The 14,473-nt window shown below is 39.5% G+C and overlaps 4 protein-coding genes across 8 annotated transcripts; 1 reads left to right on the top strand and 3 right to left on the bottom strand.

The window, feature by feature from the left end:
* Window positions 226-607, bottom strand: LOC109711592 (F-box/LRR-repeat protein 16-like; the record flags this gene model as incomplete). The annotated part of the gene is made up of 1 exon (XM_020234729.1): window positions 226-607. A coding segment is annotated over one exon (285 nt), but the record flags the coding sequence as incomplete, so codon positions are not given.
* Window positions 2,546-4,597, bottom strand: LOC109711294 (leucine-rich repeat extensin-like protein 2). The gene is given in 2 exon segments (XM_020234258.1): window positions 2,546-3,991; window positions 3,994-4,597. Coding segments are annotated over 2 exon segments (1,500 nt in total). The 5' UTR covers window positions 4,289-4,597; the 3' UTR covers window positions 2,546-2,786.
* On the top strand, window positions 8,548-9,736 carry LOC109711265. The gene is made up of 4 exons (XM_020234218.1): window positions 8,548-8,901; window positions 8,994-9,126; window positions 9,348-9,392; window positions 9,488-9,736. Exons 1-4 carry the CDS (start codon window positions 8,640-8,642, stop codon window positions 9,543-9,545), a joined length of 498 nt encoding a protein of 165 aa, XP_020089807.1. The 5' UTR covers window positions 8,548-8,639; the 3' UTR covers window positions 9,546-9,736.
* Window positions 9,891-14,294, bottom strand: LOC109711263. Of its 5 annotated transcripts, none has more exons than XR_002216557.1 (11): window positions 14,203-14,294; window positions 13,549-13,641; window positions 13,344-13,457; window positions 12,611-12,790; window positions 11,820-12,310; window positions 11,614-11,713; window positions 11,412-11,471; window positions 10,978-11,070; window positions 10,751-10,870; window positions 10,234-10,599; window positions 9,891-10,155 (listed from the first exon to the last, which is right to left on the bottom strand). XR_002216557.1 is itself a non-coding variant. In XM_020234217.1 (10 exons), the coding sequence occupies exons 1-10, from the start codon at window positions 13,865-13,867 to the stop codon at window positions 10,285-10,287; spliced, it is 1,581 nt and encodes a 526-aa protein (XP_020089806.1). In that variant the 5' UTR covers window positions 13,868-14,024; the 3' UTR covers window positions 9,891-10,284. The 5 variants fall into 5 exon arrangements, 1 of the variants encoding a protein (XP_020089806.1); XR_002216558.1 differs by lacking the exon at window positions 14,203-14,294 and adding an exon at window positions 14,049-14,145; XR_002216555.1 differs by lacking the exon at window positions 14,203-14,294 and adding an exon at window positions 13,853-14,023.

The raw sequence follows: 14,473 nt of genomic DNA, 5'->3' as shown, positions 1-14,473 counted from the left end.
TACAATTTTGGGTGAAATAGTGTAAAATTTGGCGAAATTGTGTAATTTTTATTTTAAAGAGTATACCATTCATCTTAAACAGTGCAATTTTTTTTTAAAATAGTGTAATTTAATTTTAACAGTGCAACCTCCATCTTCTTTTTTCTTTTTCTCTAATTTTTTGCTTCTTCTTCTTTCTTCTTTTTTTTTTTTTTTCTGATTTTTGGCCTTATCCGATAATAGTAACGATACATAATAGTTTTTCAAAGAGACAATTTTTTTTATTTTTTTATTTTTATTTTTTTTTCTATCTCGTGCATCTTTGTTTGCTCTTCATTATTCATCACCAGATGGATTGGAGCAAGGACGAGGCCGCGTTGCCGCCGGCGTCGTTGTCGTCGACGAGGAGCAGGGAGTCAAGGCCGCAGAGGCGTTCGAGGGAGAGCTCCTCGAGGAGCGGGCATCTGCGGACGACGGCGAGGATGCCTGGAGCGCCGAAGGCGCAGGAGGCGACAGAGAGCTTGCGGAGGACGGGGCAGTGGAGGGCCACGGCCGCCAGCACCACGTCGCCGATGCTGTAAGAGCAGCGGTCGCAGCGGAGGGCGAGGCGGGAGACGGCGCAGAAGCGAAGAGAGGAAAAAAGAACGAGAAAAAAAAAAAAGGAAAGAGAAAAAATAATAAGAGTATTTTGGTCAGTTTGCTGAAAATTTAGATCGAATCTGTAAAATAAAAAATAGCGACCCAATTTTGTAAAAGCGTAAAAATAGTAAATTTTTTTTGCAAAAAGGCCTTTAAATAATTAATAGGAATCCCATTGCATGTGAATAAATGTACTATTTTACTAGCACCGCTACTGGCCATGAGGGCACTCACTCCAATAAGCAGATCCACTTCCACTTCTCCCCACACACACACACACACACACACACACACACACACACACAATCCTCCTTATCCTACACCCCAACCAAACCCAACCAAGCCTAACTCATTTAATCTTCCCCCACCCTCAACCCCACACAGCTATTATTCCCTCATGAGCAATATTATTTATATAACCGACCGTTCCTAACGCAAGTGGCAAAGAGCTTGGTGATTGGTATTCGAGATCCAAGTTCGAATCCTAATTGATTCATATTTCTAGCTAAGTCTATTTCTAAATGAAATAAACGAAACGGGTAGCGCGTGCTACCTATCTCTCAAAAAAATATATATATTATTTATACATATGAAAAACAAGTATAAGCTTTATTTTATTTTTTTTTCAACCAAAACTTTATTTTTAACTAATTTTACTGATTTTTTTAAAATTACAAATATTTATAATTTTTTTAATAAAAATATACAATTAATAATTAACTTTTAGAATGTACAAGCAACATTTCTCCGTCCTCATCCAAATTCATTCTTGAGTTGTCACTCGCTACTCTCGAAAATAGTCTAGAATATATCAGTTATATTACTGATATGGTGTTTCCAACTAATTAGACTATTTTTTTCGATTAATCCATCCCATCATAGTTATTAGAAAAATATTTTTATTATATATATATATATATATATTTTTAAAATGAGCGATATAATTGACTGAATATTGATGATGTGGTGTAAGTGGGATATAATAGACATCCTCGTGCTCTCGACACTGCCAACCAACCACCAGGCTGCCTCATCATTAATGTTGCTATCATTATTATTTCGTCCCAAAGCAAATTCCACAAAAAATATTTCGGATGGTTATTTATTTATTATTCTAATATAATTAAGAAAAAAAGATAAATGTAACTGTAGTCTAATTAGATTACATTTATAACTATAATTCTTTCCTAAAAAAGGTCATAAAATTATAATAAATAGACAAAAGCTTACTGAACTTATCTGAATTATAAACTATTTTAATTTGACTATATAATTTTTTTAAAATTTTAGTTTTATTATTTAATCTTTTAATTTATTTAATTTGAGTCAGCCAACACTGTTTTATTTTTAAAACTCACAATTACAAAATAATTAGCCTAAAATTTAAAATCAAAATACTATTAACCGATTTAAATCAAATAAGTTAAAAAATGAGACAATAAAATTAAAACTTCAAAAATTTAGACAGACGAATTAAAATAATTTTTAGTTAACATAAGCTCTACAAATTTTAATTTAACCTAATTAATAAACTACTATATTCTGAAGCGCAAAAACAGTAAATTCTACAGTTACTAGAGCAGAGCCATAATGCTACGCGGTACCTCGAAATTGAACGAATTTGCTCAACTGCTCCTCAATTATTTATGACTCTTCTCTGTTCTCCACATACACACACACACTTAACACTTGGTACTCTCTCTCTCGTCCACACCTAATCTATGGATCCAAAAACACAAACATGCCATTGTGAGAGAGACGTGACGTTAGATCGATCCGAAAGTAACTTTGAGGCTGTACCAAAAGAAATTTTGATGTTTCTTTTTTTAAGGAAAGTTTTTTAAAGAAATCATCTACTTTACTTGTTGTAATTTTGTTTTAGCATTAGCATTAGCAGCAGCAGCAGAGATTAACAAAAAAAAAAAAATTAAAGCAAAAAAGAGGAGGCGACTCTTCTGCATACTCAACAACCAACAGCCAACACTTTACTCCAGTTTACAGGGGAAATTAAGGCGAAAAGGGATAGAATACAACACTTTAATTCAATAATAATAATAATATTTTGATGATAATAATAATAATAATAATAATCAGACACTTCTTAATTGCAAAAATAGAGAGTGGAAAAAAGAGGAGGAAGAAGAAGAAGAGATTATGGTAGGAAGGATTCAGTTGTAGGGAATGGCCGGCGGCGGCGGAGACGCATAGGGAATGCCGACAACCGGCGGGAATGGCAGCCCTCCGTCGTGACCCTTCGGCGGCGGCGGCGTCTGATACGACGGAGCTGTCGGCGATCCCGGAGGCGGTGAAGAACCCGCCGGCGAGGAGGGCGATGGAGTGGGATGGTAAGGCGGCAGCGGCATTCGGTGCCCGGGCTGGTATGCGGACGAAGGCGGCGGCGGCGTAGTAGCCGGAAAGGCGGGGGGAGTTGTGTGAGAGTTGGCGGCGGGAGGGGGCGGGCGGCGTAAGTTGCCCCTGGTGGGGCCGCCGACGGGGGCGGGCGGCGGAATGTAGCCCCGCCTCCATTCATGGGCCGGCGGCGCCGGAGGGAAGGGGACGGGGTAGGGGTAATGGTGGCGGGAGCAGTCGGACTTGGTGCAGTCGAAGGGGTGGGCGGCGGCGGCGGCGCACTGGCCCGGCGGGCGCGGGGACGGCTGGCCGGGGATGCAGTTGAACCTGCCGTCCATGGCCGGCGGGCAGGCGGGCGGGCGCGACGTGAAGAAGTTGTAGGCGTAGGTGAAGTTCTCGAGCCTGGGCAGCGCGCAGACGGCCTCCGGGACGGCGCCCGTGAGGCGGTTGTGGGCGACGTCGAGCTGCTGGAGGTCGGCGGCGCCGGAGAGGGCGGAGGGGAGGGGCCCCTGGAGGAGGTTGAAGCTGACGTCGAAGACGGTGAGGCGGCGGAGGAGGCCGACCTCGGGCGGGACGCAGGCGGCGAGGCCGTCGTCGAGGAGGACGATCTCGTTGAGGGTGTCGGCCATGCGGCCGATGGAGGGCGGGATGCAGCCGCCGAGGCGGTTGTGGGCGAGGACGACGACGGAGGCCGGGGAGTCGCCGAGGTTGGCGGGGATGGGGCGGCGGAGGCGGTTGGAGTTGAGGAAGATGGCGTCGAGGGGGCGGTCGAAGAGGCCCGCGGGGATGGGGCCCTCGAACTCGTTGAAGCGGAGGTCGAGGTAGCGGAGGGCGGGGAGGTCGAGGACGACGCCCGGGAAGGCGCCGACGAAGCGGTTGTTGCTGAGGTCGAGCTCGTGGAGGAGGGCGAGGCCGGCGAGGGCGCGCGGGAGGGTGCCGCAGAAGCGGTTGGAGTTGAGGTGGAAGAGGGCGAGGTCGGGGAGGCCCAGGAAGAGCTCGTCGGGGAGGAAGCCGGCCCCGTCAGCGAGGGGTCGGACGGCAGCGCCGCGCAGAACACGCCGAAGTAGGAGCAGACGTCCGGGCCCGACCAGCCGCCCGTCAGGTTCCGCGGGTCCGAGAAGATGGCCGTCTGCTTCCACGTCTGCAGCGCCACGTACGCCGCCCGCAGCCGCGCGTTCGGGAACGACCACGACGCCGGCGGCTCCACCGACGCCGACGCCGACGCCGACGCCGCCGAGATGATCAGCAGCAGAAGCGTCGCCGCGAAGAACATCGCCGTCGTCGTCGCTACGCTTCTCGCTCGAGAACCCGGCAGCTCCATGATTGTGTAATGGGTTGGTTGGTTGGTTGGTTGGTTGGATACAGTAATGGTCTAATGGAGGAGGAGAATATGTGAGGAAAGAGAGGAGGAGGAAGAGGGGGAGATGGAGATGGAGATCACATCACGTGGATGGGGAGATGATGGGGTTTGGGGGTTGATGAGATCCAAAGAGATGATCAGGGGAATAATAATAATAATAATAACAATAACATGGATGGTTTGCTCTTCCACTGCATGGGGGTGGGGGGTGTCCCTCTGCTTTGCTTGGCGCTTGGCTGCTTCCTCTCTCTCTCTCTCTCTCTCTCTCTCTCTCTCTCTCTTTTTAAATTTTTTTTGAACTTTCTTTTGCACTTAACCCTTCAATAAATTAAAAAATTTACAAATGATTTTAGTAAACTTTGTATTTATTTAAATCATTCTCTCGGTGCAACAAGAGAGCCATTCTAATATTCATAAATTAAACGCAGTATTTCAAATTATATTTAAAATATAATACCTAAATTATTATGTTCATATATATATATATATATATATATATATATATATATATATTGATCTTCACTTTTCGACTCAGAGACCGTGTTCAATTTAGAAGTACCAATTAGGGTTTAGGGTTTAGGATACGGGACGATTCAGATGGTAAAGAGAAGATCATTTACGTACTAAATATAAATTTTATTATTATTTATTTATTATTTATTTATTTATTATTATATCATAGTGCATCTGTTCCTGAAAGGACGAGACCCTCTGTCCTTGGTGCCTGCCAACACTGTTTAATTAATGACTCGGCCCATTTATTATGGCCAGCTTACCCAACCTTCAACTATGGTTCGCCATAAAATATAGTTAAAAATAAAAATTAAAAAAATTAAAAAACCAACCCTACACCCTAAATCCTGACTAATCCGTCCAATGTGGCTTGCCTGGTTCGATTTCTACTGAGTCGACCAAAGTTGATTAACCGGACCAGATCAAACATCAGAAGCTAAGATACAAGAAAAATCTATCTACATGCAGAATTTGAACAGAAATAATTGATTTTCTTTAAAAAAAAAAAACTTTTCTTGACGGGGCATAAGGACAATAACTTTTTGTACGTAATTTGTAAAAATTTCTACTCCGACATACTTTCGTCGGTGGATATAATTTTTGGACGAAGAATCTTGACTGATCTCTAATAAGTTTCAATTTCATGCTTCCAGCTGGGGCTGTTGTTGTTCCGCCGTAACTCAATTTTTCAATCTCTTCTTTACTCTTTGCGACCGTGCATTAAATGTCCCGATACACATACGATTCACCATTTTAAGCACTAATAAATAATGACCACGATCAATTAACCTAACCTCTTTTTTACATGCTTACTTGTGTTCATTTTTTTTAAATTTTTTTCCAATCCCCTCTGGGCATAAAAAAAAAACGTGCTTTGTTATCTATTTTTGCTATTTTCTTCTACTCTTTTTCTCTTTTTCTGTACGAATCTATATTTTTCTCTCAAAAGATATCAAACCATGCATATGTATACACAACCTGGAAAGGATGGCCATGCATATCTATCACCTCATCTTATTAATAATAAATGAATCTAATAAGTCCTTCAAAAGCTATACATGCACCGAAAGAAAAAGAAAATGGATGCTTCCTTAGATATTGTACAATGCACGAAATGTATTAGATATATGCATGCATCAAATGTAGGCCATAGTTTCGCGTCGGTGAGTTTACAAAGACAAGAGAACGTGGAGCTTATTACAGTGAAAGAGAGGAGAGAGGTAATGCATGGGGGCCGTAAAATTTTATAGACTCTGTTAATACGTTGTCCATTTCTTATTATTATTACTACATGGTAATATATATTGATCGTGCCACCTTTCTAAAGCTTCTTTTTTTTTTCTTTTTTCTTTTTTTTTTGGCTCTTTTCTCTTTTCTCTTCAGCTTTTTCAGTAGAGAAACCGCGTCTCATTAAAAAGAGATCAGGGCCCTACAATTATACATTTATATGTGGGATCACTTGTTAGACGAGAAAGAGAAAAGAATCTCAAATAGGAAAAAAAAAAAAACAAAAAAATAACACACTGTGACACATTGATGAGACGAGAAGAGTACATGTCTGAAACTTTTGACTACTTTAGTACGTGCACAATTCAAAAAAATTAAAAAGGCATCTCCAATTTGTCTGAATTATATTTCATTTTAATTAGATAATCTGATTTGTCAAATTATTTATTTTAAGTAAACCAAAAACACTTTAAATATAAAAGTTAATATATCGTTTACCTATGTATATTTAGTTAATATTATATGTAATTTATATAACTGTAAATTTATTAAAATAATTAATTAATTTAAATTTTAAAGTAAAAGTGTTGTTTTCAAATCATTTTTAAAAATTAAAAAGTTAAAATTAAAATTTTTAAAATTTGAATAACCAATTGGAAATGATCGATAGTTCACATATCTTTTATACTTTTTTACTTTTCAAAAATGTCACATAAAATTATTGTTGTATTAACAATGTCTAATATATTAAAGACAATATTACATAGATATCTAAAGCATTTTTACGTAATTATGATAGTGCATACGATAGATGTTTGTTAATATCCCAGCAATCGGCATGCTAAAGTATCCAAAATTACGAAATATTTCTCTTATAATTTTTGTAGGATTTCTAGCTTAAGTTCCCTTGAAATGAAGTAATATAGTACTCTTGAGCATGTCCCAAATATAACTTCGTCCATACATGTAGCAGTGGGTGTGACAGGGATTCACGGGGTCCAAATTATTATTATTTTTACCTGCAACGTTCGTACAATATAATAACTAGGTAGGATTAAAGTAATCAGAGCGAAAGATGAAACATGAAACATGAAGCAGGGTTCTCTGCATTGCTGCAGCAGCAGAGTACAAATACATATGAATCGATTTACATGTATACGCCATAAATAAATAAATAAATAAATTATTAGGTTTACAACCTGATGAATGAAATCGTGGTAGATGTGAACCATATCCACTATTTCAGATTTATTCCCAAACAAAAGCATCAAGACATTCTTTTGAAAAATACATTTGCTCATTATAAATATAAATAGAACTATTTATCTATCTAGCCTCTTTACAAAAAAATATTCCCTATCTAGCCTTCTTTTGAAAAATATTCCCCATCTAGCCTCATTTTCAAAGATTAGAGAAAAAAAGAGAAATTAATACCTTTAATATATATTAAGGGGTTAAGTGGGGGAAATTATCTTTTTCTCTCTCCTCTCCTATTTCCCGAGATCCCTTCTCACTCTCTAATTTTTGCGTATAATTTATCTCATATCGATTTATTTCAAAATAGAAAATTTTTATATAGCGCATCAACCAATTCCAATCTTTTTATATTTTGATGGAAATATTATGCATGGTTCGGAAGGAGTTGATTATAATGGTCCTAATCCAAAACTATTTGGATTTCTCGTACTTTAGGTTTTAATACATTAAAACATAAAATTTATAGGCCGAATGGAATCAAGATTATTTTGATATAAAAATTAATGGGAGAGGAGAGAGAAAAAGATAATCTTCCCCACTTAACCCCTTAATATATATTAAAGGAATTAATTTCTCTTTTTTTCTCTAATCTTTGAAGATGAGGCTAGATGGGGAATATTTTTCAAAAGGAGGCTAGATAGGGAATATTTTTTTGTAAAGAAGCTAGATAGGTAAATAGTTCATATAAATATACATAAGAAAATCAAAATATGTTTATATTTATTCTGTGAAGGAAACAAATGAGACCAACTAAGAGATTTTATAAATTATTAATGTGTTTGTATCGATCTAAAATTCATAAAATTTATGATTGATTCATGCATGAACCAAAATGGCATGTTAGTTTGGCAATTAGACCTTTCGAGATGATGCAATTATTTCTTCGAGTCCTGGTTCGAGTCTAAAGCGCCTGAGGTCTCTAATAAACGCTAAATCTTAACCTTATTTAGAGAAATAAGAACATTTTCTTCAGCATATTTCTTTTTTCGATTTACTCTTGTAGCTGTAATCTTCAAAAGCGTGATCAAATATTTATATTAAAAAGTAAAAGAAAAAAAAAAAAAAAGCTCCTGGTTTCAAATCACATCATCAGAACCGTCCATGTGTATCTCCCACCACGTGCCTATTCTCAGGACCGTTGATCTCTGTCCAGTACCCAAGGGGAGCTAGAGCCATTCAAATTTCTGATTCCGCTTATGAACCCTTCACTCCCCCACTCAACGAGTGGAGTAGAAGTAACTCAACTCCAACCCCACATCCTCCTCCCTCATAGCCATATCCTCTGTTCTAATGTTATGTTTTGTTATGTTATGTTATGTTTCCGCGAATTCTCCTCATCCCTGCTTCTTCTTCTTCTTCTTCCTTACTCTTCCATCCCTTTCGGCTCTATGCCTGCATTCATATGCGAACTGCTCTAAATAATGATAATAATAATAGCAATAGCATTGATAAGAAGCAGTCATGGAGCACTCGCAGTTTCTTCAACCCTGCACCAGTTCTCCTCACCCTTGCAGTCGTCCTATCGCCACCGCGGCCGTCGCCGGACGCATTCTCCAACGTTCCCCAGACCCTCTCCGGTAACAAATGAATGAATGAATGAATGAATAAGCTCGCAGGAAATTCAAGCGAATCGGATTGATCTCGTCGCACATGTGCAACATACATGCAGGGGATGACGCCAGGCGAGCTCGGATCCAGCGGCCCAAGTCGCGGAAGGCGGAGTCCTGCACGGCCAAGTGCGTCGGCACCTGCATTCGTGGTGGCGCCGGATCCCCCGGCGAAGGCCCACTCAACGTCAGGAGGTATAATTGATTGACTATTATTTCTCAACTTTGGTAGCATCCATGCATGTCCCGTTCAAAACGATTGATATGAGAGACATGTGAAATTAATTAATTTACAATTACAATAAACAGGAGTTTAGATTTTAGAATTGCTTTAAACTTATATTATTTACAATATCGATCTAGCTAGTTGAGCTAAGCTTGCATAAAGGAATGATATTTGGGAGTTCGACATGCAGGCCTCTTGTAGTGTTCAAACAAGGATTTCGCACTCGCCAATACTGGTGAGTTTTAGTTATCAGCAATTTATGTGCTTAACACCCCTTAATTTCTTCTGAAGGATAATTAATTCATCTCCATTTTTTGCTTTTTTAATAAGCCTTGTTGAGTGCTCAGACATTTGTAATCTAATCAAGGATGGAGATGACGGCCCCTGAAGCACAGGATTTATTTTGCTGCAAGGCGTATTCCAGCATGACACTCAAACCAGTGGTGAAAAAACTGAATCAGTTGTTTCATGTCTCATTGGGTACTTGTTTTTGATATAATGTCTCTTTTTTTCTTATAAAGATCAATTTGTTGGCGCACAAATTTGTCCCTTCGATTAATTGTTACTCGTTACTCTGTACATTTCAACAATAATCGTAATAGATGCAAACCAACATGACAATTCTGGAAAAGAGATGATTGAACTACTACTTGCGAAAGTGTTAACAAAGAAATGTACAACTTCTACTGATAGATCATCAAGAAGATGGATCATCTGCAATCTAACCTTGGATACAACTGAAATATACTGTCTGATAACAATTATACTAGACTTGACCTAATTATTCGACAACCATAATTTAAAGATCCACCTCTTCTATCGTCTAATGAGGAGACTGACAAATTCACATGAGGGAACAAGCCTTACTAGTTCGAGAGCAATGCAACTATTAGGTGTGCCGAGGGCCAAGAGCTTCTCGCAGGCATGTTGTGATTCCTCAGCTTAGTAGAGTTCACATGAAGCATGTTGGTGAAACTCGGTATCATGTCAATTTCTTCCTGTATCAATATTCGGTCTTAGTATCTGAAAATTTGCTCAATATCAGAAGGGAAAAAGAAAAATGAATTCATTCCTACCAGTTAGGTTCTTTTAGGTTAGCGATTGAGTGTGTAGTTGGAGGGAGAGTTTTAGGGTAGTTTCTCAGGCAAGAAGAGATAGCGGAATCGAGAATCGAAAGGAAGGATGCCAAAACTGTGGGAGCCGAAGACACTCTGCCGCCTCTGCGATATGCATTGTTCAACAAAAGCCGCCTGTTGCTGAGGGAGGAAGCGAGGCACCCACATTGCCAAGTTAGCATCATCGACAAAGCTGCGGGCGAAGCATTGGAGCATCTTCGGGATCATAAGCTTCCCTTTCCGGCTCACCCCCACTGAGGCTCGAATAAAGTCACGCTGAGCATCCTGGAGCTCTTCTCTCACATTGATGGGGGTGTATATCTTCACCTGAAAAAACATATACATCCATTATGTAGCTGTAGGACATTTTTTCGACCCTATCAGCAAAAAAAAGTCTTCAATATACTACTGATTATATAAGGCATTTAAACAGGTAAGATAGCTAAACTAACAAATAACATAGCTGAGAGAATTATACCGCTGGAGAAGAAAACATCCCACAGCTTAGAGCAAATGCAATGAGCGGCTCAGATTTCTCAATAGAGAACTTTTTATGCTCTTCTGATGTCTTCAACTTGTGAAGGGCGAGAAGAAAAGCCTGCAAATCGGAAAAGGTATCAACCATTCTGATAGGTATATCAAACAAAGGCTAGAATTAATAATTACTGTATTACTGCTATACAGTAAAAGTGCCAGTGTAAATACCGTTTGTGGCCTGTAGGTTTGCAGCTTCATCTTCAATATCACATACTCAATGCAAGCAGCACTAAATGAATGGCCCCCAACTGTGTATGCTGCCTATAATGTAATGAGAAGGGGTAGTGTCAGTCGCTTGCAACGCATTATATTGTGATATGCGAGTTTTTTTTTTTTCCATGACATTATAAAGTGAATTCAGGCTCGTGATTAGTAGTAAACCACGAAATGCTGTTCATCATCCTAGAATAAGATTAATAAGGTATATTAACAAGCAAAGTTTCGACAATAAAAGCACACTCCACATGCATAATGCGGAAAGTGATTAAGATAATGCTGTCAACTTATACTGAAAGCCAACTCCACATTTGTATTAGTGCTGTACTACAAGCAGTTAGGAGACACACAAAGTAGCCAAATGACTGACACCAAGCTCAACAAACCTTTTGCATTAGTGAAAAGAGTTTCATGTCGCTTCTTGGAACTCCATAAGCAAGATAAGCCTGCAATCAGATAATGCAAAATTTCATTATATTATGCATGCTTAATTGTTCTTAAAAGAATCCTGCTTTATGTAGAGTGAAGAGTTCTTGGCTGGTTGAACAAAAGGCCAACAAGCAACATTTGCCGAAGTAAGTAACGCACATGCATCATTAGAGCATTGTATAAGTTGATCCAAAAGGCCAGCCGCTCTTCATGATTAAGCTGAACGGGGTTTACTTCTCCCAGCTGTTCAATTAGTGATCTGCAATCTAAGCAGTGGATATTAGAACTGATCGCTTACTTCAAACTGGGAACATAGCTGCTTATGAAAAGTTAGTAAAATGAGATTTAACTTAATGATAGTGCACCTGAATTCCCTTAGTGCCTCAGCAGCATATTCAAGCTGCTTCTTTCCCACTGACATCCACGAAACCTCGGTTGCTAAACCGTAGTTTCCAATGTCGGCCCAACCGAGTTTTTCGCGATCTCTATATGGATCAAAAGCACCTTCTGAGGCGAGAAGTTCATTACTACACTCCGAAACAACTTGAGGGCTCTGTTCCCATGATGAAGTTGTCCGAGGCTCCGACAAAGACCAGTATGACGAAACTGAATACCGGCCGGTAGGAGAAGGAGAAGACGGCAGCTTCTCCTGTGCAGAAGATTTGGGATATACCACTGAAGAATCTGCTAATGAGATAAAGATGTTCCTCATGCATCGGACTATCTCTTCCGACAGCTTGTTAGGGTAATTACATAGACCTTTCACTGAAACCTGTTTCTGTAACTTGCCAACTTCTCGTTGACGGACTTGAGGAACAGCCAACTCCTCTTGGGCAATCTTGCCATCTAATGGTCCCTAATGCAAGTATCAACTAGAATATATCAGAAAATTATAAACGAGTAATTTTATTCATATCACAAAAACCTTGTTGCACAATAAAAAATAAATAAATCTAAAAAATCAAATGTCATCTCATCCTCAGGTTAACTCTAGTAACTTGTTGCTAAATAATTTTGGAAATGGCAGAGGTTTCATTTAGTTTATTTGTCAATTACGGACCATGATATGGTGGGATGTGAAACATGTGGTATGGAATCAAGAACTAAGATAGTCGTACGGTTCTACAGAAAAAGAATAGCAAATGCTAGAATGTACCGTTTCCGTTTGATGAGAACAACCAGGAAATGGTTGCAATGGTAATTGTTTCAACCGATACTCTGCAAGCCTTCTCTCATTCCTCTCTTGGATAAGCTGAAAATGCAGAGAAATCATCTCTTCTTCGAGCCTTAGAATAGTCGTCTCCAATGTGGAAATATTCGACAGCAGTTCTTGAGCCTGCGAAAGAAATAAAAAGTAACATAATTTTAATCAATGGCAATGGAAAAGAAGTTCTTCCTACAGTGATTACCGCAGATTGAAACACGTACAGTTTTATGGTCTTCAACAGTGAATCACAGCTTAAACGCCGTAAGAAAGTAAGTAATAGTGTACAAAACACATTGTGAAATAGTGATTAGAAGGATGAGGTCACTTGTGTAGGATCGTTGGCGCTAACCATTACTCCCAAAAGTTCGAACTGTTAAAAATATGCATCTAATTCACTTAAAATGTACAGATACAGCGCCTAGAGGTCTCGATTGTGACTCGGCTCAACCAGCCTCAGGCCACTTCGAACGTGACTCGGGCCAACCCTACCTCCTGCCATTTCGAACGTGGCTCGGCCCAATCTAGTCCCGCCAAATGGCAGAATGCTGATCCATTTAAGCCAACAGCATGTTCATCGCTTAACAAACATTTACACTGTCCTAAGTCAAACAACCTCAGTATATATTTCTGAAACATCCATAAAAGCAGGGGAAAAAAAAGGAGAAAGGAGAGGTAAATATACATTATTCGGAAGATACGATAAATCGGACAATGTCACAGCTGCATGCTCCAGCGCATTTTCGAGGACAGCACGTAAATTCGTCTCCTCCTGAAGTAATTGCTGAAGCCTTTTAACCTGCAATACAAGGCAAAGTACTTAAAACACATGGAAAAAATATTCGAACATAAGATTCTGAATGTTCGGCGACAAAATCGCATGCTCTTACGTCCTGTTCAAGCTGGAATCTGCAAGAATTCTGGGGCAGTCTTCTGTTGCATGACATTACTCCTCTTCCAGACTCAATATACGAACAGACCACCTGAAGAAGCATGAAATTGCAAACAGATCACAGGAATGCAAATCCAAAAAATTTTGATGGTCTCGGAGAAATCCAAATGAACGATGCAGGTAAAATCTCCAACCAAATGTAATAAGCCAAAAGCTGTGTGATGATTTATGTGGAAAATCAAATGTTCTTTTAAGCATGCTTTAAGCAAAATAATGGCCTTAAAAAGAGATATGGTGCTAACTTTTTTTTTATTCATGACTGGGTAAAGTATAGGGGATCATCTGCTTTCCCTTTCCCTCTTTTTTGCCTTTTTGTTTTGTTTTGTTTTTTTTTTTTTTTCTGAAAAAAGCTGCATATCCATCTGGGAGTTTTCTCTAATCACATGCTTGCAAGAGCTTAAAATAAGAAAGAAAAGGAAGAGGAGAGAGTGAGAGAACCTGCTCTGATCCTTACAACCCTAATGAAATCCTATTCCCAGTACTACATAAACTTGTTTTCAAACTCATCTGTTGCCCAAAAAACACAAATAGAGAGAGAGAGAGAGAGAGAGAGAGAGAGAGAGATGCATAATAAAGAGATTTTTTGCTTTACCTGAGAGAGAGAGAGAGAGAGATTGATGAGAGTTGCTGCTCCGCGGCGAAGTCCGAAGAGAGTGGCGGTGGAAGTGGAAAGCAAGAGTTTCAAATTTCAAACCGGTAGTAGACAACAGAGAAAACAACAGCACTGTTTTTATTACGAAAATATTTTTTAAAAAATTAATTAATTAATTAGTTAAAAAAAATTTAAGACAAAGAGATGGAGAGAGAGAGAGAGGTGGCAACATCGGCCCACAGAACGCGCCAAACACAACTCCAAAAGCGGT

Source organism: Ananas comosus, linkage group 6 (genome assembly GCF_001540865.1).
Source record: "Ananas comosus cultivar F153 linkage group 6, ASM154086v1, whole genome shotgun sequence".
NCBI classification, from domain to species: Eukaryota; Viridiplantae; Streptophyta; class Magnoliopsida; order Poales; family Bromeliaceae; genus Ananas; species Ananas comosus.
Note: the sequence above shows the minus strand (reverse complement) of the source record. Positions and strands in the feature narration are given on the sequence as shown.